At 46.7% G+C, this 16,152-nt stretch overlaps 1 protein-coding gene across 1 annotated transcript in view; it reads left to right on the forward strand.

The window, feature by feature from the left end:
- Positions 1–16,152, forward strand: part of IL27RA (interleukin 27 receptor subunit alpha) — a 32,065-nt gene that overhangs the window by 12,740 nt on the left and 3,173 nt on the right. The window contains exons 7-14 of the mRNA XM_081845124.1: positions 930–1,009; positions 3,978–4,173; positions 9,733–9,936; positions 10,631–10,732; positions 12,596–12,760; positions 13,787–13,921; positions 14,667–14,757; positions 15,731–15,845. Of these exons, the coding sequence (XP_081701250.1) occupies positions 930–1,009; positions 3,978–4,173; positions 9,733–9,936; positions 10,631–10,732; positions 12,596–12,760; positions 13,787–13,921; positions 14,667–14,757; positions 15,731–15,845 (1,088 nt within the window). The remainder of the gene's footprint in view (positions 1–929; positions 1,010–3,977; positions 4,174–9,732; positions 9,937–10,630; positions 10,733–12,595; positions 12,761–13,786; positions 13,922–14,666; positions 14,758–15,730; positions 15,846–16,152) is intronic.

Genomic DNA, 16,152 nt, shown 5'->3' on the forward strand with positions numbered 1-16,152 from the left:
TTCCGTCGCGGTGTCCCATTGCACCAGAAGCGGTTTAGTCCTGCTGGCCACATGACCCGGAAAGCTGTCTGTAGACAAAGGCCTGCTCCCTTGGCCTGAAGCAAGATGAGCACCGCACCTCATAGTCGCCTTTGACTGGACTTAACCGTCTAGGGGTCCTTTACCATTACCTTTTACCTTCAGTTCAGTAACAGTTCCGTACCAGAATTTCATGTCATGTTGGACTTTAGTTTCTTCCTAGCAGTCTGATGTCAATGTGCTCTCATTATGGTCCCCATCTCTTTTCCTGGAGGAAACATTCTGTCTTTAGAGACGGATGCGCTAACATCACAGCAGGATCAAACACCTGTCAGTCACACGCACGTCTCACATTTTTGAGATGTACACTTGAAAATGTAGGTGTACAACTGAAAAATATATATGTAAATGTGGGGAGAGGCCATTGTATAAGGAATTAACCTTGTACTCTCAGACCTTATGTGGGATGGTTGGGGTTGGGGTACTGAATCGTAGAATTCCAAAGTTGGAAGGCATTTTCGAGGTCTTCTGATCCACCCTCCCTGATGACCCCAATTTCAATGCAAGTTTCACAGCACAGGATGCAGCCGCAGAACCTGTGACTAGGGGGCTGCCCAGCATTTGCTTAAATATATCCAGAGCCCACCAGCTCCTTAGGCAGGTATTTTTGGGATTCAAGATTCTGTTCTTCTCTTGGGGGAACTGGTTCCAAGCAACAAAATTGGAGTATAAACCTGATCATTACTAAATTACCATTGTGCATTTTGTTTCTGTCTGCATGGAAAAAGTCAATTGTGCATGGTGCCTTATTCATTTGTTTCTTGGACTTATTCTTTGAGGAAAGCGCCTGCGATTGTCCAGCTGCTCTCTTAGCTCCCACTAACCACCTGTTGCATCTCTGTTGCCTTTAGCTCCACTGGGTCAGGTAGACGTGTGGCAAAAAGTTGGTGTTTCTGAGAAAGGTGTTCCAAGTCGCTTCCTGCTGTGGAAGGTAAAGTGAACCTTGCTGGTCTCCTTTTTACTGTACATACACAAGGGATGGATGAAAATTATTGGAGTACTACAATATATCAAAAACAATGGGAGAAATTGGAAGGATCTCAAAAGAGAAGATAGATAGGGACTGGAAGGTGTTTAAAAGATACTTGCAAAACCATATTGAAAAATCAGAACTCCTATTAGAATAAACAAGTTCCATTTCAAATACTGAAATACTAAATAAGATGGATAACAATGTGTAATAGAAAAAGAAGTATGAAATTAGGCTAAAGGTGTGTGAAAGAAAGTAATAGAAGTGGAAAGAAATTGCAGTTGAGTAGATTGGAAGTCTAACACAAAGGTGGGGTGAGGGGTGGTGGATGGTGATGGGAAAAGGAATTATCTGTGGGATTGAGTGTAGGTATGTTTGAACACTTTTAAGGATTGTATGAAATGTATGTTTGTATGCTTGTATATTTGTAATATATGTGTATTAATGATGAATTATTTTAACAATAAAAACTTATTGTAAAAAATTAAAAAAAGAAAAAAAGAAAATTGAATTTTAAAGAATTTTCACAGGATTTGAGGAGCCTTGGAGTGTACAATACACAGAGCCTTTTGGCAAATGAGCAGACATACACTCCCTGCTATTGGCTTAACATGAAGTTTATTTAGTTTAACTGAATTAACATCTCTCCTGAGCTGTAATGGCTCTCTGTGCTCAGCTATTGGTCATAATAGCTTCTGGGAACTGATGGCGCTACACAGACCACAGACTGCTAGCAAATATGCTGAGCTTTGTAGCAAAACGAAGTTACTATGCTGTCAGACAACAGGGATATTAGCAAATCATGATCACTTCCTCTTAGGACTGGTGCACTGTTTTTTAATTACGGCTGTGAGCTGCTTTAGGGGAATCTTCTGGCGGTTCCCTCACTGCGAGAAGCAAAGTTACAGGGAAACAGAGGGCCTTTTCGGTAGTGGCGCCTGCCCTGTGAAATGCCCTCCAATCAGATGTCAAAGAGATAAACAACTACCTGACATTTAGAAGACATCTGAAGGCAGCCCTGTTCTGGGAAGTTTTTAATGTGTGACATTTTAATGTCTTTTTAATCTTTGTTGGAAGCTGCCCAGAGTGGCTGGGGAGGCCCAGCCAGATGGGCGGGGTACAAATAAATTATTATTATTATTATTATTATTATTATTATTATTATTATTATTATTATTGGGGTTCCCTATGGGGTCAGAAAGTGGCATTATAAATATTGGTTTTCTTCTTTTTTTTAAGGGAGCTTTGTGTTTGCAGGCCCAGAAAGCAAATTCTAATCAGGTTTGCTTTAGATCTGACCTCGCCATAACCACGCACGAGTTTGGCCTGCATCAGGCTAAACTCTACAATTCTATGATTCTGTGTTTAGTTTCCGGCATTGCAGGGGGTTGGACTAGATATCCTTTGGGGGTCCCTTCTAACTCTACAGTTCTATAATTCTATAAGAAGAATGCATACTTTTGCCAAGTTTGCCAATTGCCACCTGTAAATTGATGTTCCATTAATGTCTGTGGTGCACTCACGGCCTATCAAACAAAACAACAGGAAAAATACCATGCAGGATAGGGTTACCAGACGCCCCCGGTTCCTGGGGACAGTCCCCGGATTTGCAAATCTTTCCCCGGAAAAATTCCGTCCCCGGAATGTCCCCAGATTTGCAAATCTGTCCCTGGGAAATGTGGCAGCGGCAGCCTCAGCAGCCCAGAGCCAGCCTGGTAGCGCAGTTGGCTGTGGCTGGCTTCAGGAGTTGCTCACTGCCGTGGCGCCCATTTTTCCTCGCCAGAAGTCCCCATACGATGTGTCTTGTGCGCATAGGATGTGTCTTGTGTAATCTCCTGCCCCCTTCCCCCTTTGTTTTGACTAATCAGGGGAGGCTCGGGAATTGCGGGTGGGCGGCCATTGCCCAGTTTTTAAAAAACTGTTCATTTACCGTACTTTTTGCTCCATAAGACACACTTTCCCCCTCTTAAAATCTAAGGGGAAATGTCTGTGCGTCTTATGGAGCGAATGTGTGGTCCCTGGGGCTGGGGGGGGGGGAACCCGGGCTTCCCTCACTAGCCCCGACCAGCTTGGCTTTCCCCACCGCCAGCCCCACAAGCGAAAGGAACCCGAGGCTATCTGGAGAGCGAGAGGGGTCGGTGCGCACCAACCCCTCTCGCTCTCCAGGCTTCAAAAATAGCCGCCTGAAGCCTCCAGAGCGCAGTGGGCTCCGAAGCTCCGGAGGCTTCGGGTTCCTTTCACTGAAGGGTAGGTGCCCCTTCAGCTAAGGTGCAGCGCTCCTTTAGCTAAGCGGGAGGAGAAATGAAAGGGGCTCCGTTTCTCCTGCCGCTTCGCTGAAGGGGTGCTGCGCAGAGAGGGGGATAATTTTTTTCCCCTTGTTCTCCCCCTCTAAAAAAAGATGCATCCTATGGTCAGGTGTGTCCTATAGAGCGAAAAATACGGTATGTTTTACAGGGTGCGAAAGAAGGGCTTTGCACCTTTATACAATATTCATGTGTGCTTGGGCCTAGGGTCTTTTGCCTCACCAACACTAGAATGACATCTGAGTGCTTTTTCATGCAGTTGCTGTTGATAAAAAACCTTATTTTGCCCATCTTTCCCTTGCCAGCTTCCTGCCCTATAGCAACAGCCCAACTTTTTCTTATCACCCCATTCCCTCGCTGAGAGGAGATGCACCCTGTGGACCTTTTGCCCTGTCTTTGCAGTGTGTTAAAGGCTTAGGACTTTCCATCTACTTAAATAAAAGTAGTTACACCATCTATGACTCTCTGGCTGCTGTGAGTGTGAGCAGGGGCTGCCGTGCAGCTGTGTCCTTAGTGAGCAAGATCTGTTTGACTTGGTGGGCTTCTTCAGGGTTTTCTTTTCCTTTGTTTTCTTTTACAACCTCTATTTTTGACCAGAGGAACCTCTGCTCACCTCCCTTTCGCAGGCACCAGACCCCGAAGCAGCTCAGGGAGTCATCCTGGACTATGAAGTTGTTTTCCGGGACCGCGACAAAAACATCACCACGATGGTGTGCCTTTGCTGCCATGCTGCCCTCCCTCTTTCCGCCGACTACGCCTGGGTATCGGCCCGAAATTCCGTTAAGAATACGCTGCCTGCCAACCTCAGCTTGGAACAAGCAGGCAAGAGTTGTTGATAATGCCTTATCAAAGGGCTGCTTGTAAGGGGTCTTTCCTCTCACGCCTGCCCTGTTTCCTGCCTTTTCAGCAGAGACTGGAGCTGAGTCATCCTCACCGCTGATGGGGGAAGGTGGTGTTGCTGCCCTCTGTGCACTTCCCCTAACATCCTGTTTGTGAGAGAGCGCATTGCCTGTCACCCAAACTCTTGCAGACCTATAATAAGAAAATGCAATCCTATACAGTGGTGCCTCGCAAGACGAAAAGAATCCGTTCCGCGAGTTTCTTCGCCTAGCGGTTTTTTCGTCTTGCGAAGCAATCCCACTGACAGCTTAGCGGATTAGCGGCTTTTAGCGGCTTATCAGCTTAGCGGATCAGCTGATAAGCGGCTTAGCTGCTTAGAAAAAGGGGGGGGAAAGGGGGGAAACCCACAGGAACTCGCAAGACATTTTCGTCTTGCGAAGCAAGCCCATAGGAAATTTGTTTTGCGAAGCACCTCCAAAACGGAAAACTCTTTCGTCTAGTGAGTTTTCCGTCTTGCGAGGCATTCGTCTTGCGGGGCACCACTGTATTCTAATCCTAGCAAAGCAATTCAACTACTCGGGTTCGCTTGGTTTGGAAGTGAAATACAGTGGACGCTCAGGTTGCGAACGTGATCTGTGCGGGATGCACGTTCGCAACCCGCAGTGTCCACAACCTGCAGCGGCGTGTCTGCACATGCGCGGGTTGCAATTCAGCACATCTGTGCATGCGCAAAGCATGATTTAGTGCTTCTACGCATGCACGACCGCCGAAACCCAGAAGTAACCCATTCTGGTACTTCTGGGTTTCAGCAGTCTGCAATCTGAAAAAAAACGCAACCTGAAGTGTCTGTAACCTGAGGTATGACTGTAGGGCCAAAATTGGGTAGTGGCCATCATTGCGCTACAACTCCCATCAGCCCCAGCAAGCATGGTGAATAATTGGGGGTTGCAGAAACTGTAGTACAGGGAAACCTTTGGTTCTCCATAGGTTACTGAGCTACAACTCCCGTCAGACCAGGCAGCATGGCCAATGTCCAGGAATGATGGGGGTTGTAGTTCAGCAACATCTGGAGGGCCAAAGGTTCCCCATACCTGGTATAGTGCAACAACATATCTGGTTGTCCAATTCCGACCCCCTCGCCTTAATAGTTTAAAGTACCTTGAAGGTGGAGTTAGGATACAGTGGAACCTCAGCTCCTGAATGCCTTGGGAGCTGAATGTTCCGGCTCCCGAACGATTGAAAACTGGAAGTGATTTTTGTGGTTTTTGAACATTCTTTGGAAGCTGAACGTCTGGCACGGCTTCCGATTGTTTGCAGGAAGCTCCTGCAGCCAATCGGAAGCTGCACCTTGACTTCCGATTGGCTGCAAGAAGTTCCTGCAGCCAATCAGAAGCCGAGTCTTGGTTCTCAAACTGTTTCAGGAGTCGAATGGACTCCCGGAACAGATTAAGTTCGGGAACCAAGGTTCCACTGTGCAAGAAAAGAGGCAAAATACATACTCTTCCTTCAAATGCTGTTACATAAGACAAGGGAAATGTCACTCGGACAACTATTAAAGAAAAGAATTGAACCCAATGGGGAAGTACTACAGAACGTATTGGGCTGGGAGAAAGCAGCATTTTCAATATTGGTAATGTAATGCATGTGTTTGACATACACACAGAGAGGGAACCCCAGAACCCCAGAGAAACAGAAAAAAAGACCCACAAAACTGCCTCATTCACTTGTGATAGGCTCTCCTCCCCCACGACTTGCGGTCGTCCCTTTGTGGGACAGGAAGGGGAGGGGCAGGGGCAGGAGATACTTGGGGAGGGGCTGTGCTTCTCTAAGCGGCTTTTGATAAAAATTGAAGAAAGGCAAGGGTGCCTCAGCTTTTGTTTTCCAGAAAGAGCATGCGCTACCATGTCATGTTTGGTCAGGATATCTCTTCAATGCAAATGGGGTAGGGGAAGATTGGGGGATAGACGTAAACATATGTTTTCTATTTTATTTTTCAAAGATACCTATAAAAATAGTTAGCTGTTGATGCACCACTTGGTCTCTTCCACCTCTATACAGTGGTACCTCGGGTTACAAACACCTCAGGTTACAAACACTTTGGGTTACAAACTCCACTAACCTGGAAGTAGTACTTCAGGTTACAAACTTTGCCCCAGGATAAGAATGGAAATCGCGTGGCGGCGGCAGCAGGAGGCCCCATTAGTGAAAGCGCGCCTCAGGTTAAGAATGGTTTCGGGTTAAGAACGAACCTCCAGAACGAATTAAGTTCATAACCCGAGGTACCACTGTAATTCAATGATTCTAAGGAATAACTTTGAAATCAATAGTTACCTGTTCGCCTCAGAATGGGTTTTCTCCTCCAGACACACAGATGCAGTACAGTGGTACCTCGGGTTAAGTACCGTATTTTTCGTCCTATAGGGCGCACCGGCCCATAGGACGAACCTCGTTTTTTTGGGGGGGGAATGAGTAAAAAAAAATTATTCCCCCCCAGCCACAAGCCTTGCGCACACCTGCCGCCACAAGCCTTGCGCACACCTGCCCGAAGCACGGGGCGCCCTCCGGAGGGCTCCCCGTGCTTCGGGCTGCAGGCTGCCGCCCCAAGCCTTGCGCTCCCGGCGGGACCTCCCGCCGGGCTCGCAAGGCTTGCGGATAGCTTCCTGAAAGCCTGCATTCGCCCCATAGTACGCACACACATTTCCCCTTCATTTTTGGAGGGGAAAAAGTGTGTCCTATGGGGCGAAAAATACGGTACTTAATTCGTTCCGGAGGTCCGTACTTAACCTGAAACTGTTCTTAACCTGAAGCACCTCTTTAGCTAATGGGGCCTCCTGCTGCTGCCATGCCGCCGGAGCCAGATTTCTATTCTCATCCTGAAGCAAAGTTCTTCACCTGAAGCACTATTTCTGGGTTAGCGGAGTCTGTAACCTGAAGCGTATGTAACCTGAGGTCCCACTGTACCAGAATACTCTGGAATTTCCTCGATGTCTTTCAGGAATTTATCTCCATGTTCCTGATAAACAGAGGTTTATGGGACTGCAAGCAGGCCAGGCACTCATTTCGCACAGGAATTTGTAACCTTTTGAACTTTGCCACCTTCCCACATCTTTCTCCTATTTCCCTGTACATACCTCCGTGACTGGAATGTTATTTTTTTTTTCAAAGATATTTATTGGGGTTTTACAAACAGAAAAAAGAAAGTAATTACAAAATAAAAAGGAAAAAATTACAAATACAAAAATACGAAAAAAAATACACAATACCTGGAAAATAAAAAACAATTAGAAAAAAAGAAAAAAAGAAAAAAAATCAATCTTTTCATATCTTATATTTTGTTTACTTGTTTCCTGACCTCCTCACACCTCCCTTTTTTGTATTCCAGTTCACATGGTTAATTCAGCAAATCCTTTCCCTCGTTGTTTTTATCTTAATTCTATATCTTAACATATTATAGCTTCATATTTTCATCTGATTATCAATCCATTTTTTACATACTCTTTTTAGCCTTGTTGCTAAAGCCGTTTCATTTCATTTCAAATTTCAATTTGTAACCTTTTGAACTTTGCCACCTTCCCACACCCTTCTCCTATTTCCCTGTACATACCTCTGTGACTGGAATGTTAGAAAAGATAGGTTTCAGCCCATTCAGGCACTTTTGCATATCACCACGCCTCACTATCATTATTAGTAGTATCATTACCAGCAGTGCCCGCAAGACGAAGATGCTGTCAGATAAGGAATTACATTGCTGATTTCCCCCTCTGGCTGCTATTCTAAGACTCGGAGTAACTGCATTTGGGCAGAGCGTATTATTCTGCCTTTTAAGAGGAAACGTGGAAATTCCTTTTTACTCCTCTCTCTTTCCCTTCCTCTCCTAAACATGGCTTTGGACTCGAACAAAGCCCCTCATCTCTCCGGCCCTTTTGGGTTGCTGTTGGGTTGAGAATGAGATCATTGTTAGCAAACGAAACAAATTGGAGGATGTGCAAGCTTACAGAGTTTAGCTAACATGCTGTCCACCCACCCACCTCTCTGACACCCCCCCCTCCAAATCCAGACCAATAAAAGTGCAAAGTTAGCACAGATCTCTTCAGCGTGGTCCTCCTGTGCCAGAATGGAGAGACAGCAGCAACCACAAGCTCCTCTTCAGCCCAGGCTTCCCCTTTCTACACAGGCTTGTTTGTTCTCCCTCATCTCTCCAAGTCCCCCGCATTTCTCCTCTGTGTCTGAGTGCCTTCTCTGCAGATTGACCCTAGGAGCCAATTCTCAGTAGCCGATTCTCCTCTTTTCACTCTGTTTGGCTCCCATCAGCACAAAGGGTGAGAAGACATCTTCTCAGTGGCTAAGGAGCTCCACTTCCATGCTGATGTGGGGACCAGGATGGAAACTGGCTGCTCTCTTCTGCGCACTAGATTCCTCCCACTTCCCTTCACTGGATTGCCAATGGTCTGTTGGCATGCTGAAGAGCATGTCAGTAGCTGCATTTCATGGATCCTTTGTTGGCTCAAGAGGTGCATCTTAAATGTTGAAGAGCTACAGGGTTAATATTATTGAATGCACTTTGTATATGCACTCAGCAATGGAGTGGGGGGGGGAGCTCTTTGTTGTGGGGGCACTTGTTCCCCTGGCACCATCCTTGCAAAGAGGTCTCTTGCCTGGCGAATGTCACAAGCAGTCTTCTTGGACCATAATATAATAATAATAATAATAATAATAATAATAATAATAATAATAATAATAATAATAATATTTATACCCTGCCCATCTGGCTGAGTTTCCCCAGCCACTCTGGGCGGCTCCCAATCGAGTGTTAAAAACAATACAGCATTAAATATTAAAAACTTCCCTAAACAGGGCTGCCTTCAGGGCTGTCTTTTAAAAATAAGATAGCTGCTTATTTCCTTGACATCTGATGAGAGGGCATTCCACAGGACGGGTGCCACTACCGAGAAGGCCCTCTGTCTGGTTCCCTGTAACCTCACTTCTCTAACAGCTAGAAGGCCCTCGGAGCTGGACCCCAGTGTCCAGCCTGAACAATGGGGCTGGAGATGCTCCTTCAGGTATACAGGCCCGAGGCTGCTTAGGGCTTTAAAGGTCAGCACTAACACTTTGAATTGTGTTCAGAAACATACTGGGAGCCAATGTATGGTCTCGACGGCCACTCCCAGTCACCAGTCTAGCTGCTGCATTCTGGATTAATTGCAGTTTCTGGGTCACCTTCAAAGGTAGCCCCATGTAGAGCACATTGCAGTAGTCCAAGCAGGAGATAACTAGAGCATGCACCATGCCTGAGCCTCGAGGGTTCTTTTTCCTGATTTGTTCTTGGGTGTCTCTGTATCAGATGCCTTTTTTAACCCCTCAAAAATCCCTAGCGGGGTTACAGATGTGCCAAACCAGTGACGGCAGCACTGGGAAAGAATGTGTTTCCACTTTCTGTGCGTATGGGAAAGGCATCCCCAAGATCCCTTGGCATTGTGCTGGGGAAGGTAGCCAGCGCCTCCAGGGATGCTCTTAATGACAAACGACTTGGCCTTTCTCCAGATCTTCCTGGCCCTGAGGAAGTCCAGGTGATGGCTGTACCAGGCCTGGGTCTCAGGGTGATGTGGAAGCCCAGTGCAAGCGCTCGGTGGCTCCAGCCTGAGGAGTATGTGGTGGAATGGAGAGAAGAGATCTCCAGCAACCCCGCTGGACAGTTGCTGAACTGGACACGGAGCCCTAGGGGCAGCAGCAGCGCCCTGTTGAGAGGTGAGGAGTGTGGGAGAGCTCTAAGCGGGCGGGGGGACGGGACGACTCCCAAGCCAAAGCAAATGTGTTGTTAGTGGTGTGAAATGCAGTTAACAGACTTTTTGTGATATAGATAGCAGTGTTGAGGGAAGCAAGCTTCCGGTTCAGGTCTGCCTTAATGGAGGCAGCTCCCACGACAGCAAGAGGTTGTTGGCAAAGGAAAAACAAGGATATAGATAGCAGGGTTGGGGGAAACCCATCAGTTTTGGCACTGTGGAGGGGGGGGGAGAGGCAGATTGGTCCTCTCTTCCCCCTGCCACAGTCCCAACAGAAATCCCCTCCTCAGAGGATGCTCTTTGGTCTTCACACATGGACCCTGGCGGAGACTTTCCTTAAATTGCAAACAGCATCTTTTGGAGGTACTTTTTTTTTGTCACAACCATGGCTGGGAGATGGTTACTCTTCCATGTACTCCCACCCAGTCCCACAAGGTCTCCCAGGGCTTTCCCACACTTGGGTGTTCACCTAACCAAAAACATGCGAGTCCTCTTTGGGTGTGGAGACAACTAGCGCCCCTCCTCTGGATAATCACGTGGGATGCGTGGAGTGAAAAGAGACAGGCAACAAACCCCAGATAATGTCTGGTCTCTGTGCTTGCAGCCTAGCTTGTACCTCCTCAGGTGGCCTGATGTTGCTTTTGCTCCCCACTTCTCAGGTAACTTCAGAGCAAAGGTGCCCTACCTTGTCTGCGTCTATGCTGTGTATGCTCATGGGAGCAGCGCTTCGGTCCCTGTGCGAGCCTACTTCAAGGAAGGAGGTAATCTTGATGGGCAAAGGGAATGTGGAGGTTGGCAGCGGGATGAGGAACAAGGTAGAAACTATCCCTCCTGGTGTATTGGTTTCATTTTGGCAAGGAAGAGGAGTGGCTTTTAGCTTTCTGGTGTGAGATCCTCTGCCTGTAATCTTGAAATAGGGCAGTCATCTTGTTTCTGCTCATTCTCATATGTAGACCTTACTGTTGTTCCAGCTTGTAGAAAGGGGAGCTTGCTGTTGACTTGGGTCTCCCTTAGCCACAATCCCAGCTGTTGTAAGAAGATTCCCTTCAAAAGTGTATGGAGCTGCTTATTAATGTAATTATTATTATTATTATTATTATTATTATTATTACCCCGCCTATCTTGCTGGGTTCCCCCAGCCACTCTTAGCAGCTCCCAACAGAATATTAAAAACATGATAAAACATCAAACATTTAAAAATTCCCTAAACAGGGCTGCCTTCAGAAGACTTCTAAAAGTCAGATAGTTGTTTATTTCCTTGACATCTTATGGGAGGGCGTTCCACAGGACGGGCGCCACTACCAAGAAGGCCCTCTGCCTGGTTCCCTGTAACCTCGCTTCTTGCAGTGAGGGAACTGCCAGAAGCCCTCGGAGCTGGACCTCAGTGTCTGGGCTGAACCATGGGGCTGGAGACGCTTCTTCAAGTATACTCAAAATATAATTCTCAAAAGCTCATCTGTTTGCAAAGGAAGCTCTGTCACCAGCTATATATTCTTTGCCACGTAAAGCTGAATTTTAACAGGACCACCAGATTTGTTTAAAAAACTGAGGAGTCCGGCATTATTTTTCATTTTACTTCCAACACTAATTAGAGAAAGGATAAAGCTTACTTAATCTGGATGGCATGTAAAATAATTAGTGCGAGATTTTAATTCTCCCCCCCCCCCCTTTAAAGCAACGTTGGCCAAAACATGAAAGCCTTTCTTCAACAGATAAGACCTAGCTTTTCTCTTTACTTGTTTTAGCCTGATATATATTTATTTTATTAATCATTGTTAAGATTTGTAGGGAAGTGGATGTTCCCCAGATTTCCTGTGGTTTGTGCAGAGGTTCACCCATAATAAAGCACTTTCACTGAGGATCATTGCAGAATGGAGTGTCTTCCTTTTGCCTTCCTTACATCACCTGAAAATGAAACCGCCCCTTGCACCACGGTCTCCTGCCATTCTCTTTAACTGACAGGCAGTCCTTCTTCCTTCTCCAATTATTATTATTACTATTATTATTATTATTATTACTACTACTACTATTATTTTTATTTTTTTATTATCATCAAATACATATTACATGTTAATTAACATAAGGTTTCAACATTATACAGTGGTACCTCGGGTTACATATGCTTCAGGTTACATACACTTCAGGTTACAGACTCTGCTAATCCAGAAATATTACCTCGGGTTAAGAACTTTGCTTCAGGATGAGAACAGAAATCGTGGTCCGGCGGCGCGTCGGCAGCAGGAGGCCCCATTAGCTAAAGTAATGCTTCAGGTTAAGAACAGTTTCAGGTTAAGAACGGACCTCCGGAACGAATTAAGGACTTAACCTGAGGTACCACTGTACATAACATACAGTGTATTTAATTACAAATTCCCCACACCTAACCCTCTACCCAAATACCCAAGTCACTTCCTTCACCCACGTGCATGATATCACACTCATTTCTCGAAATTCTAATATTGCGTTCATTTTTATTCATCCCAATAATCATCCACCTATTAGAAGTATCAGTTCTTAACTTAATGGGTTCAGTCAATACTTATCCAGAGATTTCTGTTACGATGGTTTTGTACAATATATTTTTCAACACATTCCCATTCCTTCTCCTCCCTTCTCCTTTCTAGCACCAACAGCTGCTCCCCAGGCACTGCAGGACAGAAGCATTTCACCTACAGCCTCTCTCATCTCCTGGGGGGAAATCCCGCTGGAAGATCGCAATGGGCACATCACCCACTACACGCTTTACCTGGGACATCCCACTTTACGGAACGCCAAGGCAAACAGGACCAGTGAGTGACGCCCGAGACCGAGAGGCAATTCTCAAGTTTGCGGGGAGGGAGCGGCTGGGCCCAAGACCCTCTGAGTTGGAGGGTCTTGGAGGTCTTCCTTGCAGATGCCTACATAGTTTTCATCTGGAATCTGCAACCCCTGGATCTCAGGGTTGAAAGATGCATTGAGTGGACCAAGGAAACCAAACCAGGTCCCACTACTCTGCGGCATGCAGGTTGCACCAGTCACAGACTTCTATGCCAATGTGACATCTGGTGCACATGGATTGGGGCTGGGCATGATTGATTCCATGGGATTGACCTTGTGTGTAGCCATAGGGCTTTTACTATAGAAATACAAGGATGGAGTTACAGGTGGGTGGGGTATAAATAATAAAATCATTATTAACTCAGTGGAGCATAAGGGGCATTATCTGCTTTCAGTTTCAGTTCAGTAAGGCACTGTGGTCTAAACCACTGAGCCTTGGGCTTGCCAATTGGAAGGTTGGTGGTTCAAAGCCCCATGACGGGGTGAGCTCCTGTTACCCTATCCTAGCTCCTGCCAACCTAGCAGTTCAAAAGCGCAGCAGTGCAAGTAGATAAATAGGTACCACTGTGGTGGGAAGGTAAATGGCGTTTCTGTACGCTCTGAGTTATGTCACGGTGCCCCGTTGCACCAGAAGCGGTTTAGTCCTGCTGGCCACATGACCCGGAAAGCTGTCTGTGGACAAAGGCCGGCTCCCTTGGCCTGAAGCAAGATGAGCACCGCACCTCATAGTCGCCTTTGACTGGACTCAGCCGTCCAGGGGTCCTTTACCTTTACCTTTTAACTTCAGTTCAGTAACAGTTCCGTACCAGAATTTCATGTCGTGTTGGACTTCAGTTTCTTCCTAGCAGTCTGATGTCAATGTGCTCTCATTATGGTCCCCATCTCTTCTCCCACCCACCTCAGCCAACACATTGAGATACTGGTACAGTAAACTCTTGGATGGTGGGTACAAACTGCCCCCCCCCCGCCTATGCTCAGATTATCCACCCTTTTCCTAGTTGTAGTTGGTGCTGCAGAGAGGAGCTACAGTCTCTTGAACCTGACGCCTGGGACTTCCTACCAGCTCTGCATGACGGGATCTACCTCAGCTGGGGAAGGTGTGTCCAGTCCACTGCATCGCTTCCACACTCCAGGTAGGAGAGGCTTCTAGGACTTCTGTTGCTTGGACCAAGCGAAACCTACTTGGCATGTGCAAAGGCTATGCAACAGCTCAGTAAACCCAGCAGCCGGAGCCATCTTGAAATGCCTTGATAGGGAAATATCAGACTTTGGGACAAGATCAGGCCTTGTCAGCCAGAGAAGAAGAAGAAGTAGAGTTTGGATTTGATATCCCACTTTATCACTACCCGAAGGAGTCTCAAAGCGGCTAACATTCTCCTTTCCCTTCCTCCCCCACAACAAACACTCTGTGAGGTGAGTGGGGCTGAGAGACTTCAGAGAAGTGTGACTAGCCCAAGGTCACCCAGCAGCTGCATGTGGAGGAGCGGAGACGCGAACCCGGTTCCCCAGATTACGAGTCCACCGCTCTTAACCACTACACCACACTGGCTCTCACACTGGTCTTGGGGAAGCCCCGATTTTTGTGCAAATACCTTTCTGGCATCTGCAAAGATGCACATGCACAGCCACAGCCACGGGATATTCTTCTGGTGGAGTCAGGGCCAGCTAATGCCATGGGCCTGGGGCAGGTTTCCCCCATGGCTCAGTGCTCTCTCCAAGGGAAGCTTTCTTTCTACTTTGTTCCATTGGTCTGAATGGCAGCCGTCTAGTCAACATGCAAAAAAAGTAAAGCAGTTCACACTGTACGCTCTGATTTGACTCTGAACAGTCTGTGCCCAGTGAGGTTCATCTGAGTTTTATCCCTATGATCTCCTGCAGATTCCCATTGGCAGACCCTCCTGGCAGTCCTCCTGGTTCTGGGATTCCTCATTTCCGTGGCCTTCCTTGTGGTGCTGGTTAATTACAGAAGGTGAGTAATAAAAGGCAGAGGTGTGGTGGAGAGGCAGGCTGGTCCGTGCGGCATCATGCCCAACATCTGTGGCTACTTACCTCCCCTCCTCATCTCCCTCTCATTCATTGTATACATACAATTGTGTATCATCTGACCCATCTATCGCAACTATTAAGTTTGCAGATGACGCCACCATAATGGGTTTAATAACAGGTGGAGACGAATCAGTGTATAGAGGGGTGGTCTAAAAAATATCTACATGGTGCCTAGGGAACAACTTGCAACTTGATATCAGCAAGACAAAGGATATGGTGTTGGACTTTTGGAGGAAGAGAGGAGAACTAGCCCCCCTGTACATCGGGGAAGGCTGTGTGGAGAGAGTCTCTTCCTTTAAATTCCTAGGAGTTTATCTCAGTGAAGACCTTACTTGGAAAATAAATACAACCCAGGTGGTTCCGAAAGCCCAACAGAGACTCCATCTCCTCAGAGTATTGCAGAAGAACGATGTCAATCAACATTTGATGATCTCCTTCTACTGGTCCACAATAGAAAGTGTCCTTTCTACCACGGTGTGGTACGCTGGTTTGACATCAACTGATAGGAAGTGCCTACAGAGGGTGGTGAATACAGCACAAGATATTATGGGCTGTCCCGTGAATCTGCTGCATGAAATAGTGGAAGAACGTTGCCTCAGGAGAGTGAGGAAAATTCTCAGGGATGATTCACACCCTGGCCGGCACTTTCTTGATCTCCTGCTCTCAGGCAGAAGATATAGAAGCATGATTAGTCGCACCAACACGGTAAAGAACAGCTTCTATCCGTGGGCTGCTGAATGAAAAGATAACAACAGGGCAACTGACTTTCGGGTTTGGTGGGTGTGCGTCAGTAAACGAGGGGAATTAATTTTGACTAAGAGAGCTGAGTGGTAAAGTATTTCAATTTCAGTTTGCAGCCCCATGTGAAAACTCTTGTCAATGTCTCTCCTCCGCAGGGCCCTTGGCTTCTGCCATAAGATCCTGCCTCCGTGGTGCTGGGAGAAGATTCCAGACCCAGGGCACAGTAATGTTACCGGGAGGATAGATGAGCACATCGCTGCCCCTGGCGTGGTAGGAAGTCATTGGTTTTAAAAAATAATAACCCAGATATGTAGTGTCACTTTTTGTGGTGGGAGCAGATGGGAAGGATCTGGTTTCTGGAGAAAACTACGCATCCCAGTTGCCTCTTCGTCTTCACTTGCTGAGCGGACCCAAAAAGAACTTGTGCCAGATTTTAAGGACTGATCAACCCATCTTCTAACAGACAGTAATTGATGATATATTTGAATAAATGTGCTTATCTGGAATGCTCTCCCCGGGGAAGTTCACCTGGCGCCATTATGTATATTTTATGCGCCAGGTTGAAAACTTGTTAGAA

This window comes from Podarcis erhardii (assembly GCF_964252035.2).
Source record: "Podarcis erhardii genome assembly, chromosome: 17".
Classification (NCBI taxonomy): domain Eukaryota; kingdom Metazoa; phylum Chordata; class Lepidosauria; order Squamata; family Lacertidae; genus Podarcis; species Podarcis erhardii.